At 55.7% G+C, this 11,309-nt stretch overlaps 1 protein-coding gene across 1 annotated transcript in view; it reads left to right on the top strand.

The window, feature by feature from the left end:
* Window positions 1–8,719, top strand: part of CERCAM (cerebral endothelial cell adhesion molecule) — a 14,211-nt gene extending 5,492 nt beyond the window's left edge. Inside the window, exons 6-13 of the mRNA XM_008060652.2 lie at window positions 1,869–1,988; window positions 2,592–2,668; window positions 2,755–2,861; window positions 3,784–3,916; window positions 5,855–5,982; window positions 6,140–6,343; window positions 7,658–7,910; window positions 8,200–8,719. Coding sequence (XP_008058843.1) covers window positions 1,869–1,988; window positions 2,592–2,668; window positions 2,755–2,861; window positions 3,784–3,916; window positions 5,855–5,982; window positions 6,140–6,343; window positions 7,658–7,910 — 1,022 coding nt within the window. The 3' untranslated portion in view covers window positions 8,200–8,719. The remainder of the gene's footprint in view (window positions 1–1,868; window positions 1,989–2,591; window positions 2,669–2,754; window positions 2,862–3,783; window positions 3,917–5,854; window positions 5,983–6,139; window positions 6,344–7,657; window positions 7,911–8,199) is intronic.
* Window positions 8,720–11,309: the final 2,590 nt, after the last annotated feature.

The raw sequence follows: 11,309 nt of genomic DNA on the forward strand, positions 1-11,309 counted from the left end.
TTTTTGATTTATTGTAGAGATGCGGTCTTGCCAAGTTGCCCAGGCGGGTCTCGAACCCACGGGCTTAGGCATTCCACTCACCTCAGCCTCCCAAAGGCGTGGGATTACAGGCTGAGCCACCGAGCCCGGCTGTAATTTTTTGATTTATTGTGGAGACAAGGTTTTGCCAAGTTGCCCAGGCTGGTCTCGAACCCCTGAGCTCAGGCAATCCTCTCGCTTTGGTCTCCCAAAATGCTGGGATTACAAGCTTGACTGTCCATTTATTTATTTATCTATTTATTTAGAGTTGGAGTCTCACTCTGTTGCCCTGACTGGAGTGCAGTGGCACGCTTCTGGCCACCACAGCCTCGACCTGCTGGGCTCCGGCAATCCTCCCGCCTCAGCCTTCCAAGTAGCCGGAACTATAGGCACTCACTACCACACCCGGCTAGTTTTTGATTTATTGTAGAGACGAGGTCTCACGAAGTTGTCTGGGCGGGCCCCGAACCCATGGGCTCAGGCAGTCCACTCGCCTCAGCCTCCCAAAGCGCTGGGATTACAGGCTGAGCCACCGAGTCCGGCTGAATTTCCATTTATTACTAAGGAAGTCAGTCCCAATACAGGTGTTTCTTGTCTTAACAATGGGGCTGCAGAACTGGGAGCTTAAACTATAGAGTTAGCCTGGTTAGGTAAGGCTTCCTGGAGGAAGTGAACCTTTTTTTTTTTTTTTTCTTGAGACAGGATCTTACTCTGTCACCCAGGCTGGAGTGCAGTGGCATGATCATGGCTTACTGAGGCCTTGACTTCCTGGGCTCAAGCAATCTTCCCACCTCAGCCTCCCAAGTAGCTGGGACTACAGGCATGCACCACCATGCTTGGCTAATTATTTTTTGTAGAGATGAGGTCTCACTATGTTGCCCAGGCTGGTTTCAAGCTCCTAGGCTCAAGCAATCCTCCCGCCTTGGCATCCCAAAATGCTGGGATTACAGGCATGAGTCACTGCACTCAGCTGGTAGTTATTTTTAAGATGGAAGTTACTAGAAAGTGTTTGGGTGTGGATGGAATAAATCCAGTCCTGAAGAAGAGTCAGAAGATGAGAGCAAGACAGAGTCATTTGTGTTGTAAAGTTCTTCAGAAGGCTACAGAGAACATGTCATTCAGGGCATAGACAGGCTCAACCACGGACATGAAGACTGGTGGGTGAGCCACCATGTCCAGCCTAATTATTGAGTTTTGAAGAAACAGGGTCTCACTATGTTACCCAGGCTGGTCTTGAACTCTTGGGCCCAAGCAATCCTCTCGCTTCAGCCTACCAAAGTGCTGGGATTACAGGTGTAAGGCACCGCACCAGCCAAGGTGACAAATATTGAAGTGGGGGTAAAGGCCACTCTGGTTACCAGGTGGAAGATAACATGGAGGGGAGCCCCAAAGAGTGTGGGCTGCAGTGGAGGGGTCTGGGCAAAAGGTGATGGCATTTAGATTCAGGTGGGGTGGTGGGGCAGGGGAGAACTGGGAGGATTTAGGGGGTGGTGCAGCAGGGCTTGCTGGTGTCCTGTGGCTGTGGTCAGTGGGTGTCTGCCTGCCACGTCCCACCTTCATCCTTGGAGGGCAGGGACTCTTGTCTGTCTCAGTCGCCACCACTCACCACGGTAGCCCTGGTGCTCAGCTGGTGCCCAGGACAGAGCTGATGAATACATCATCTCAGCAGAAAGACCCCTTAGCCATTGTGTGAGCCATGCCTTTTCTCCATCTGGTTCCACGGGTGGGGAAACTAAGTCCCAGAGAGGCCCTGCATCTTGGGTCACTGCCAGTGCTGGGCCAAGGACCGCTCAGCTGGGTTCTGAGAGCCCTGGCCCGCACTCCAGCTCTCGCCTGGCCTGTCTCCGCAGGGGTGTCGATCCACGTGTGTAACGAGCACCGTTACGGATACATGAACGTGCCTGTTAAATCCCACCAGGGGCTGGAGGACGAGAGGGTCAACTTCATCCACCTGATCTTGGAAGCCCTAGGTGAGGACTAGGCACCTGTTCGACTCACCTGCTGCCAGGGCTTCTGCCTCCCATGGGGCCCCTTTTCCTAGGCCCGGATCTGAGTGGGCCATGGGCTCAGGGATCTAGCATTGCCCTAACTTGTTCTGACTCTGAACAAGTCTCTTTTCCTGTTGGGTCTCAGTCTCCCCATCTTTTTTTTTTTTTTTTTTTGAGCCGGGAGTCTCACTCTGTCACCCAGGCTGGAGTGCAGTGGCATGATCATGGCTCACCACAGCCTCAACCTCCTGGGCTCAGGTGATCCTCCTGCCTCAGCCTCCCAAGTAGCTGGGATTACAGGCATGCACCACCATGCCAGCTAATTTTTTGATTTTTAGTAGAGTTGCGGTCTTGCTGTGTTGCCCAGGCTGGTCTCAAACTCCTGGGCTCAGGCAGTCCTCCAGCCTTAGCCTCCCAAAGTGCTGGGATTACAGGTGTGAGCCACCATGCCCTGCCAGTCTCTCCATATTTATAATGGGGACAGGTGGATTCTGCAGTCTCAGAGGGCCCTTCTTGCTGGATTTTGGGGTGGCTGCTAATAGGAGCCAGCAGGGGCTCATAGCTGGGGTGTGTTTCCCTCTGCAGTTGATGGGCCCCCGATGCAGGCCTCAGCTCATGTGTCTCGGCCTCCAAAGAGGCCCAGCAAGATGGGGTTTGACGAGGTGAGTCCCCCCAACCTTCGGGCAGGAGGTAGAAGGCTCTCCCCTCCCCATCCCCTGTACTCACCCCCCCACCCCACTTCCTCCAGGTCTTTGTCATCAGCCTGGCCCGAAGACCTGATCGCCGGGAACGCATGCTGAGCTCGCTCTGGGAGATGGAGATCTCTGGGCGGGTGGTGGATGCTGTGGATGGCCGGTGAGGCTTCCTGGAGGTGCCCTGGGCACTTGAGGGGCAGTGTAGACCGTCTCTGAACCCCCTGGACTGGGGAAAGCAGACACATTGAATGAGTTTCTTGTCCCCAGAGGTGTCCAAGTAGGACCTGAGTAATACTGCCTCAGAAAGTTCCAGGGTGGGTGGACAAATACAGGACAAGACACCCTCCCTTAGCCCATGGGAGGGAGAGCACAAGGGTTAAGGCTCCAGGGCCTGGGTTTTGCCCACGGCTGTGTGACCTCCTGCAGGTTACCCCCGCCTCTCAGCCCTGTCATGTAAGTTGGCAGATAATTGTGCCTTGCTCTTAGGGTTTTATAAGAGTTCAGGCCAAGCCAGGCATGGTGCCTCATGCCTATAATCCCAGCACTTTGGGAGCCCGAGGTGAGGGGAGTACCTGAGCCCAAGGGTTTGAAACCAGCCTGGGCAACTTGGCAAGACCTTGTCTCTACAATAAATTTAAAAAATTAGCCAGGCATGGTGGCACATGCCTGTAGTTCCAGCCACTTGTACGGCTGAGGTAGAAAGATAACCTAAGCCCAGTTGGTCAAGGCTGTGGTGGCTATAAGCATGCCACTGCACTTCAGCCTGGGTAACAGTGAGACTTGGACTCAAAAAAAAAAAAAAGTTCAGGCCGGTCACGGTGGCTCATGCCTGTAATCCCAGCACTTGGGAGGCCTCCTGGACAGGAACCACAGCCTGGTCAACCACACATCCTCATGGTTACCTCCTGTCGTAACTCCCAAGGTCGCTCTGGCCACCGACAGCTTCAGGCCATGCAAAGGAGTTATGAGGCCGAAAGCGCCTTCACACTAGACCCCAGCGTGACTGTCCCAAGCATGCATGGACCAAATCCCTCTGAAGGGGTCTCTGGGCACCCCTCAGCCACCACACCCATGTCCCTCAGGGCGCTCAATGGCAGCAGCATCAGGAACCTTGGCGTGGACCTGCTCCCTGGCTACCAGGACCCCTACTCGGGCCGCACGCTGACCAAGGGCGAGGTGGGCTGCTTCCTCAGCCACTACTCCATCTGGGAAGAGGTGAGGACACCACCTCTCTGGCCCTCGGCCTTCAGGGGGAGTTGGGCCGGCTTGTCCTAGGCTCTGCTCTATGCCAGCACTTGCATGAACCAGTGAGTGAATGAATGCACTAACAAAGACCTGGGGGCAGGTGCAGTAGCTCACACCTACTCCCAAGGGAGGCTAAGGCGGGAGGATCGCTTCAAGGCTGGGAGTTCAAAACCAGCCTGGACTACATAGCGAGATCCTGTCTCTACAAAAATTACCTGGGCGTGGTGGTGCACGCCTGTAGTTCCAGCTACTCAGGAGGCTGAGGCAGGAGGATCACTTGAGCCCAGGAGGTTAAGGCTGCAGTGAGCTATGATTGAGCCACTGCACTATACCCTGGGCAACAGAGCAAGACTATGTCTCTAAGAAATAAAAATAAAAAAATCTGGCCGGGCTCAGTGGCTCAGCCTATAATTCCGTACCTTTGGGAGGCTGAGGTGAGTGGATTGCCTGAGCCCGCGGGTTCGAGACCCGCCTAGGCAGCGAGACCTCATCTCTACAATAAATCAAAAAGTCAGCCGGGCATGGTAGCGCATGCCTGTAATTCTGGCTACTTGGAAGGCTGAGGCGGAAGGATCGCCAGAGCCCAGCAGGTCGAGGCTGCAGTGGCCGGGAGCAGCCGCTGCACTCCAGTCTGGGCGACAGAGTGAGACTCCAACTCAAAAAAAAGTTAAAAAATCTGGCTTGTTCTGTGCTCCACTGGACACCACTGAGGGATGTTTCAATTCATTCTATAGTCTCTCATGAGAACCTACTATGTGCTAGGAGATATTCTACTCTGAACACAGAGGGGAACAAGGAAAATGCCTGTCTGCTCCTTCATGCAGTAGAAGGATCCTGGATCCTCTTGGGGTACAGGGGCCAGAGGCAGGCACAGAAATCAAGAAAGAGGCTGGGTGCGGTGGCTTACACCTGTAATTCCAGCACTTTGGGAGACCAATAAGGGAGGATCATTTGAGCTCAGGAACTCGAGACCAGTCTGGGCAACATAGTAAGATCTCATCTCTACAAAAAATGTAAAAATTAGCTGAGCTTGGTGGCATGCACCTGTAGTCCCAGCTACTCAGGAGGCTGAGGTGAGAGGCTCGCCTGAGCCCAGGAGGTCGAGGCTGTGGTGAGCTGTGATCATGCCACTGCACTCCAGCCTGGGCAATAGAGTGAGGCCCAGACTCCAAAAAAAGAAAAGAAAAAGCTCAGGAGGCCAAAGTAACAGGCTGGGCCCCTGGGATCTGACAGATGCAGGTCACATCCTGTCATGCCATTTCCTGGCTCTGTGTCTTTGGACAGGCATTTTCCCCTCCTGACATGTCCACCTCCTTCCTGAAATAGGGGATCATCATTCCTCCTCACTGGCCCCTGGGATACAAACATGCTTAGTGAATGTAGCTGGGAATCTGGGATCTTTTTTTTTTTAGTAGGAGTTTCACTCTACATATTCACCCAAGCTGGAATATGTGCCACCACGTTCATGGCCACTGTAGCCACAACCTGCTGGGCTCAGGTGATCCTTCTGCCTCAGCCTTCCAAGTAGCTGGAGCTACAGGTGTGCACCACTATGCCTGACTAATTGTTTGATTTACTGTAGAGACGAGGTCTTTCTAAGTTGCTCAGGCTGGTCTCGAACCCGTGGGTTCAGGCAATCCTTTCGCCTTGGTCTCCCAAAGTGCTGGGATTACAGGCGTGAGCCACTGGGCCCGGTAAGGGTCTGGGGTCCTTGAATGCCAGAGCCAGGCTGGGATTTCAGTCTTCCGGCCATGGGAGTCCCAGCAGGCTTTGGGGCAACTGTGGCTTGTGATCAGGGCTGAGCAGTTGGAATATAACTGAGCCAGGCAGAGTCTGTGGGCTTGAACCAGGAGGGAAGGGGCTAGCCCGGCTCTGAAGAGCCATCTCTCTCCCCATGGGGTACCACAGGTGGCTGCCAGGGGCCTGGACCGCGTTGTGGTTTTTGAGGATGATGTGCGCTTTGAGAGCAACTTCCGGGGGCGGCTGGAGCGGCTGATGGAGCAGGTGGAGACGGAGAAGCTGCCGTGGGACCTGATGTAGGCACCTGCGCCCCGGGGCGGGGGAGCGGGGCGGCTCTGGGTCTGCTTCTTCCTGCTTGGAATCCTGGCCAGTCCTTCCCCCAAGAGCCTGGCCTGGCAGCAGGGATGGGGGGAGGGCTTGAGTGACTTCAGGGACCCTTGGTGTCACCTGCAGCTACCTGGGCCGGAAGCAGGTGAACCCCGAGAAGGAGGCGGCCGTGGAGGGGCTGCCGGGCCTGGTGGTGGCCGGGTACTCCTACTGGACGCTGGCATATGCCCTGAGCCTGGAGGGTGCCCGCAAGCTGCTGGCCTCCCAGCCCCTGCACCGCATGCTGCCCGTGGACGAGTTCCTGCCCATCATGTTTGACCAGCACCCCAAGTGAGGCTCAGGTGGGGTGGGGCGGGGCGTCCCACGCAGGGGTCCATCTCAGCCAGGAGTCGAGTCCCTTGCTAGGCAGATGGGGAGACTGAGACTGGCAAGGACAAGTCCCTTGCTCCAGGCCACCTAGGAGTAGCCCCCCCTCGCCTGGAGTTAGACCAGCCTCTGCATGAACTCTGTGCAGCCGGAGTGGTTTTGATTTTTTTGGGTTTTTTTTTTTTTTTTTTGAGTTGGAGTCTCACTCTGTCGCCCAGACTGGAGTGCAGTGGCCGCTCCCGGCCACCGCAGCCTTGACCTGCTGGGCTCCGGCGATCCTCCGCCTCAGCCTTCCAAATAGCAGGAACTACAGGCACGCGCTACCACGCCCGGCTGATTTTTTGATTGATTGTAGAGATGAGCTCTCGCTGCCCAGGCGGGTCTCGAACCCACGGGCTCAGGCAATCCACTCACCTCAGCCTCCCAAAGGCGCGGGATTACAGGCTGAGCCACCGAACCCGGCTTCAGTTTTTTTTTTCTAGAGTCGGGTTCTCACTCTGTTGCCCAGGCTGGAGTACAGTGGCAAGATCACAGCTCCCTGTAGCCTCCACCTTCTGGGCTCAGGAGTTCCTTCTGCCTCCGCTGCCCGAGTAGTTGAGACTACATGTGTGTATCACCACACCCAACTAACTTTTAAATTTTTTTGTAGAGACAGGGTCTTGCTATGTTGCCCAGGCTGGTCTCAAACTTCTGGGCTCTTCTGCCTCAGTCTCCCAAAGTGTTTGGGATTACAGGTGTGAGTCACTGCACCTGGCCTCCTGTGGATATTTTTTTTTTTTTTAGTTAGAATCTCTGTTGCCCACGTTGGAGTGCAGTGGCACGCTCATGGCCACTGCAGCCTTGACCGGCTAGGCTCAGGTGATCCTTCCGCTTCAGCCTTCCAGGTAGCTGGAACCACAGGCATGTACCACCATGCCTGGCTAGCTTTTTATTTATTGTGGAGACAAAGTCTCGCCATGTTGCCCAGGCTGGTCTCGAACCCCTGAGCTCAAGCAGTCCTCTCACATCCACCTACCAAAGTGCTGGGATTGCAGGTGTGAGCCACTGCACCTGGCTTCCCCCGTGGTTTTTACTCAGATAACTTCCCTGTTCTCAGCCTCAGTTTCTTCATCTGGAAAATGGGGATAATAGAAATTCCACTCCTCAGGACTGCTGCGAGCACCAGATGGGAAGGGCAGTGAGGTGCTTGGGGCAGAGGAGGTGCCTGGCTCCGGACTGGCGTGTGGTCTGAGAGAAGGGGGAGGCCTCAGCCCCCCTGAGCTGTCCTCCTGCCCACAGCAAGCAGTACAAGGCACACTTCTGGCCACGGGACCTGCGGGCCTTCTCAGCCCGGCCCCTGCTCGCTGCGCCCACCCACTACGCAGGGGATGCCGAGTGGCTCAGTGACACGGAGACGTCCTCCCTCTGGGATGACGACAGCGGCCGCCTCATCAGCTGGAGTGGCTCTCAGAAGACCCTGCGTGACCCCCGCCTGGACCTGGCTGGCAGCAGTGGCCACAGCCTCCATCCACACCCCCGGGATGAGCTCTAGGTAAGGCTAGGGCTGGGAAAAGGCTCCACCTGTGGGCTTTGACTTTCTCCCTCTGTGGTGTGGCTGCTGGGGCTCTGTGTTCCCCTTCTCATATCTTTCTCTCTCCTCTCTGGCTCTGGCTCTGTCTCTGTGCCCCAGCTATCTCTGCATCTCTCTCTATCTCTGTCTCCCTCTCTCTCTACCTGTCTCTGGCTCTGTCTGTCTATACCTTTTGGTGCCTGTCTTTCTCTGATTCTGTCTGGCTCTAGTTCTTTCTATTTTTCTCTTCCTTCCCCTTCTGTCCCACCAGGTCCAGGTGAGGACTCCAAGGAGTGCCCAGGAGCTGGCAGCAGCTACCTGCTCCAGGGAACAGAGGAGGTGGTTGCTGGCAGGGACCGCAGACCTGGTGAGACCTGGCTGCCACCTTGGGCATGGCCACTCTGCATGCTGGACCCGTCTCGCATCAGGAGAAACCACTCAGAGATGGATTCAATTTCGCGAAGGTCACATACTAAAAGTGCAGGACCTGCAGGCCCCCTGACCCTGCCCAGATTCAGAGCCTAGGGTGTGGGAAGGAGGTGGCCCTTCAGCTTTCCCCATCAAGCTGGGCAGACCCCAGGAGCCCTGCCCTCCCTAAGGACTCAGCTGCTGGGGCCCCTCTATCCCCTTCTACCTCCACCTCCACCCCCTCCCCACCTGACATTTGGGTCTCACCAGCACCCTCTTCCCTGGTCAGTGGGAAGTGCAGGGAGGTGGGAGGAGGACCCTTAAAGACCTGGTGCCCAGCACACAATAGGCCCTCAATAAAAGCCACTGGTGTTTGCACTTTACACTTGCTAACTCATGGCTGAGCCTCTGCACTCAGCCAGCCTGGGAGGAGGCTCCCTCATCTGAGGGACAGAGGGGAGGGGAGTGGGAGGGGTCAGGTCCACCTGGCATCACCTCCTTGCTGGCTGATCTTGGGCGTCTGCCACACCCTCCCTGGGCCTTAATCTACTTGTTGGTCGTTGGGACTGGGTGGGCATGGAGTGGCCTGGCTTGAGCCTGGCCCATGGTGAGTGCTTGCCCGGTGGGGCAGGTGTGTCATCACCGATGTCGGCACCGGCCTCCCTTTGCTGGCCAGAGTGAGCCCAGGCCAGACCCGGGGCTGCTGATGCCTCAGCTTTTTGGGTCTTGCAGCTGGAACCCTGGCTTGGGCAGGGAGGCCCGGGAGCGGCCCCTGGGCCTGGGAGGAGCGTGAGGAGAGCCAGAGTGCCCGTCCGGCCTTGACCAGCATGGCCGCCAGAGGGCGCAAAGTGGCAGAGCCTGGACCACATTGGCCAGGGCGTCTTCTGCTGGTTTGGGGCTGACACAGAAAAGGGAATTTGGGGCACCTGGAAGCTCCTGTTCTTCTCTTCTGCTTGGGAACTGCGGGCCTCTTCCCCCCAACCCCCATGGAGTCAGGCTTCTGGGCCCAGCCGCTGCCCGAAGTCTACACCCAGGCAGCTGGAGGGGTGGGCTGGGGCTGGCTCCTGGCCTTGGCCTGGCTGCCTTGGCCTCCACCCGTGCGGGTTGGTGGTGCTGCTGTCTCCAGGCTCCCTTCTTCAGGAGAGCCCCTTCCCTGGCAGCCCCTCGACTGGGTCATGTGAACACCCCAGTCCTGGCAGAGTCCGACAAGCCCTCTCTGAGTGGGCTATCCCTCAGCTCTGTCCAGGCTGTGAGAAGGACTTTGGACTGGAGCTGTGGACTTGGTGCTTTGTTCCTTCCAAGATGAAAGCCATGAATTCTGTCCGGGCTCCCAGCAATTTGGGAGGCTGAGGTGGGGGGATTACTTGAGCCCAGGTAATCCCCCCTGGGCAACATAGTGAGAAGTTGTCTTTAAAAAAAAAGAAAAAAGCCGGGCTTGGTGGCTCAGCCTGTAATCCCCAGCCTTTGGGAGGCTGAGGTGAGTGGATTGCCTGAGTCCGCGGGTTCGAGACCCGCCTGGGCAGCAAGACCTCATCATTGTGCCTGTAATTCCGGCTACTTGGAAGGCTGAGGCGGAAGGATTGCCAGAGCCCAGTAGGTTGAGGCTGTGGTGGCCAGGAGCGGCCACTGCACTCCAGTCTGGGTGACAGAGTGAGACTCCAACTCAAAAAAAAAAGTAATGTGATCTGACATGTCGTTATAAGATCACACTGGCAGAGACATGGCGTGGTCTAACATGCTTTTATATGATCACCCTGATTACTTGTGGGGACAAGACTGACTTTATTCTATGCTGAACATGGTACCTCATGCCTGCAATCCCAGCACTTTGGGAGGCCTAGGCAGGCGGGAGAATCATTTGAGGACTGGAGTTTGAGAACAGCCTGGACAACACAGTGAGACCTCACCTCTACAAAAAAATTTAAAAATTAGCCAGGTGTGGTGATGCACACCTCTTGTCTCAGCTACTTGGGAGGGCATGTGGGATCTTTCCCACATCTTCATCATAGTGGTGGTGACAGAACTGCATACATTTGTCAAAACTCATCAAACTGAAGGTATACTTTATTGATAAAAAACTATGCTGTATTTTCTTTCTTTTTTTTTTTTTTTGAGTTGGAGTCTCACTCGGTCGCCCAGGCTGGAGTGCAGTGGCCGGGAGCGACCACCGTAGCCTCGACCTGCTGGACTCCGGCGATCCTTCCGCCTCAGCCTTCCGAGTAGCCAGAATTACAGGCATGCGCTACTATGCCTGGCTGATTTTTTGATTTATTGTAGAGATGAGGTCTCGCTGCCCAGGCAGGTCTTGAACCCGCGGGCTCAGGCAATCCACTCACCTCAGCCTCCCAAAGGCGCGGGATTACAGGCTGAGCCACTGAGCCCAGCTTTTTTTTTTTTTTTTTTTTTTAGTCGGAGTCTCACTCTGTCACCCAGACTGGAGTGCAGTGGCCGCTCCTGGCCACTGCAGCCTCAACCTGCTGGGCTCAGGCGATCCTTCCGCCTCAGCCTTCCAAGTAGCTGGAACTACAGGCGCGCGCTACCATACCCGGCTGATTTTTTGATTTTATGTAGAGATGAGGTCTCGCCAAATTGCCCAGGTGGGTCTCAAACCCTTAGGCTCAGGCAATCCACTCACCTCAGCCTCCCAAAGCCCTGGGATTACAGGCTAAGCCACCGAGCCTGGCTAATCTTTCTTTCTTTTTTGTCAAGGTCTCACTCTGTCGCCCAGGCTGGAGTGCAGTGGCACGATCACGGCTCACCACAGCCTCAATCTCCTGGGGTCAGGCAATCCTTCCACTTCAGCCTCTCAAGTAGCTGAGACTACAGGTGCACAACACAACACCTGGCTAATGTTTTGATTTTTTTTTTGTGGAGACGAGGTCTCGCTATGTTGCCCAGTCTTTCCTTGAACCAGTTTCCCATTTTTTCCCTGGACCCAACAACAGTTCATTCTCAGAACAGCAGTATTCCATG

Source organism: Carlito syrichta, unplaced genomic scaffold, assembly GCF_000164805.1.
Source record: "Carlito syrichta isolate Samal-C Ts95f unplaced genomic scaffold, Tarsius_syrichta-2.0.1 Scaffold304686, whole genome shotgun sequence".
NCBI lineage: Eukaryota > Metazoa > Chordata > Mammalia > Primates > Tarsiidae > Carlito > Carlito syrichta.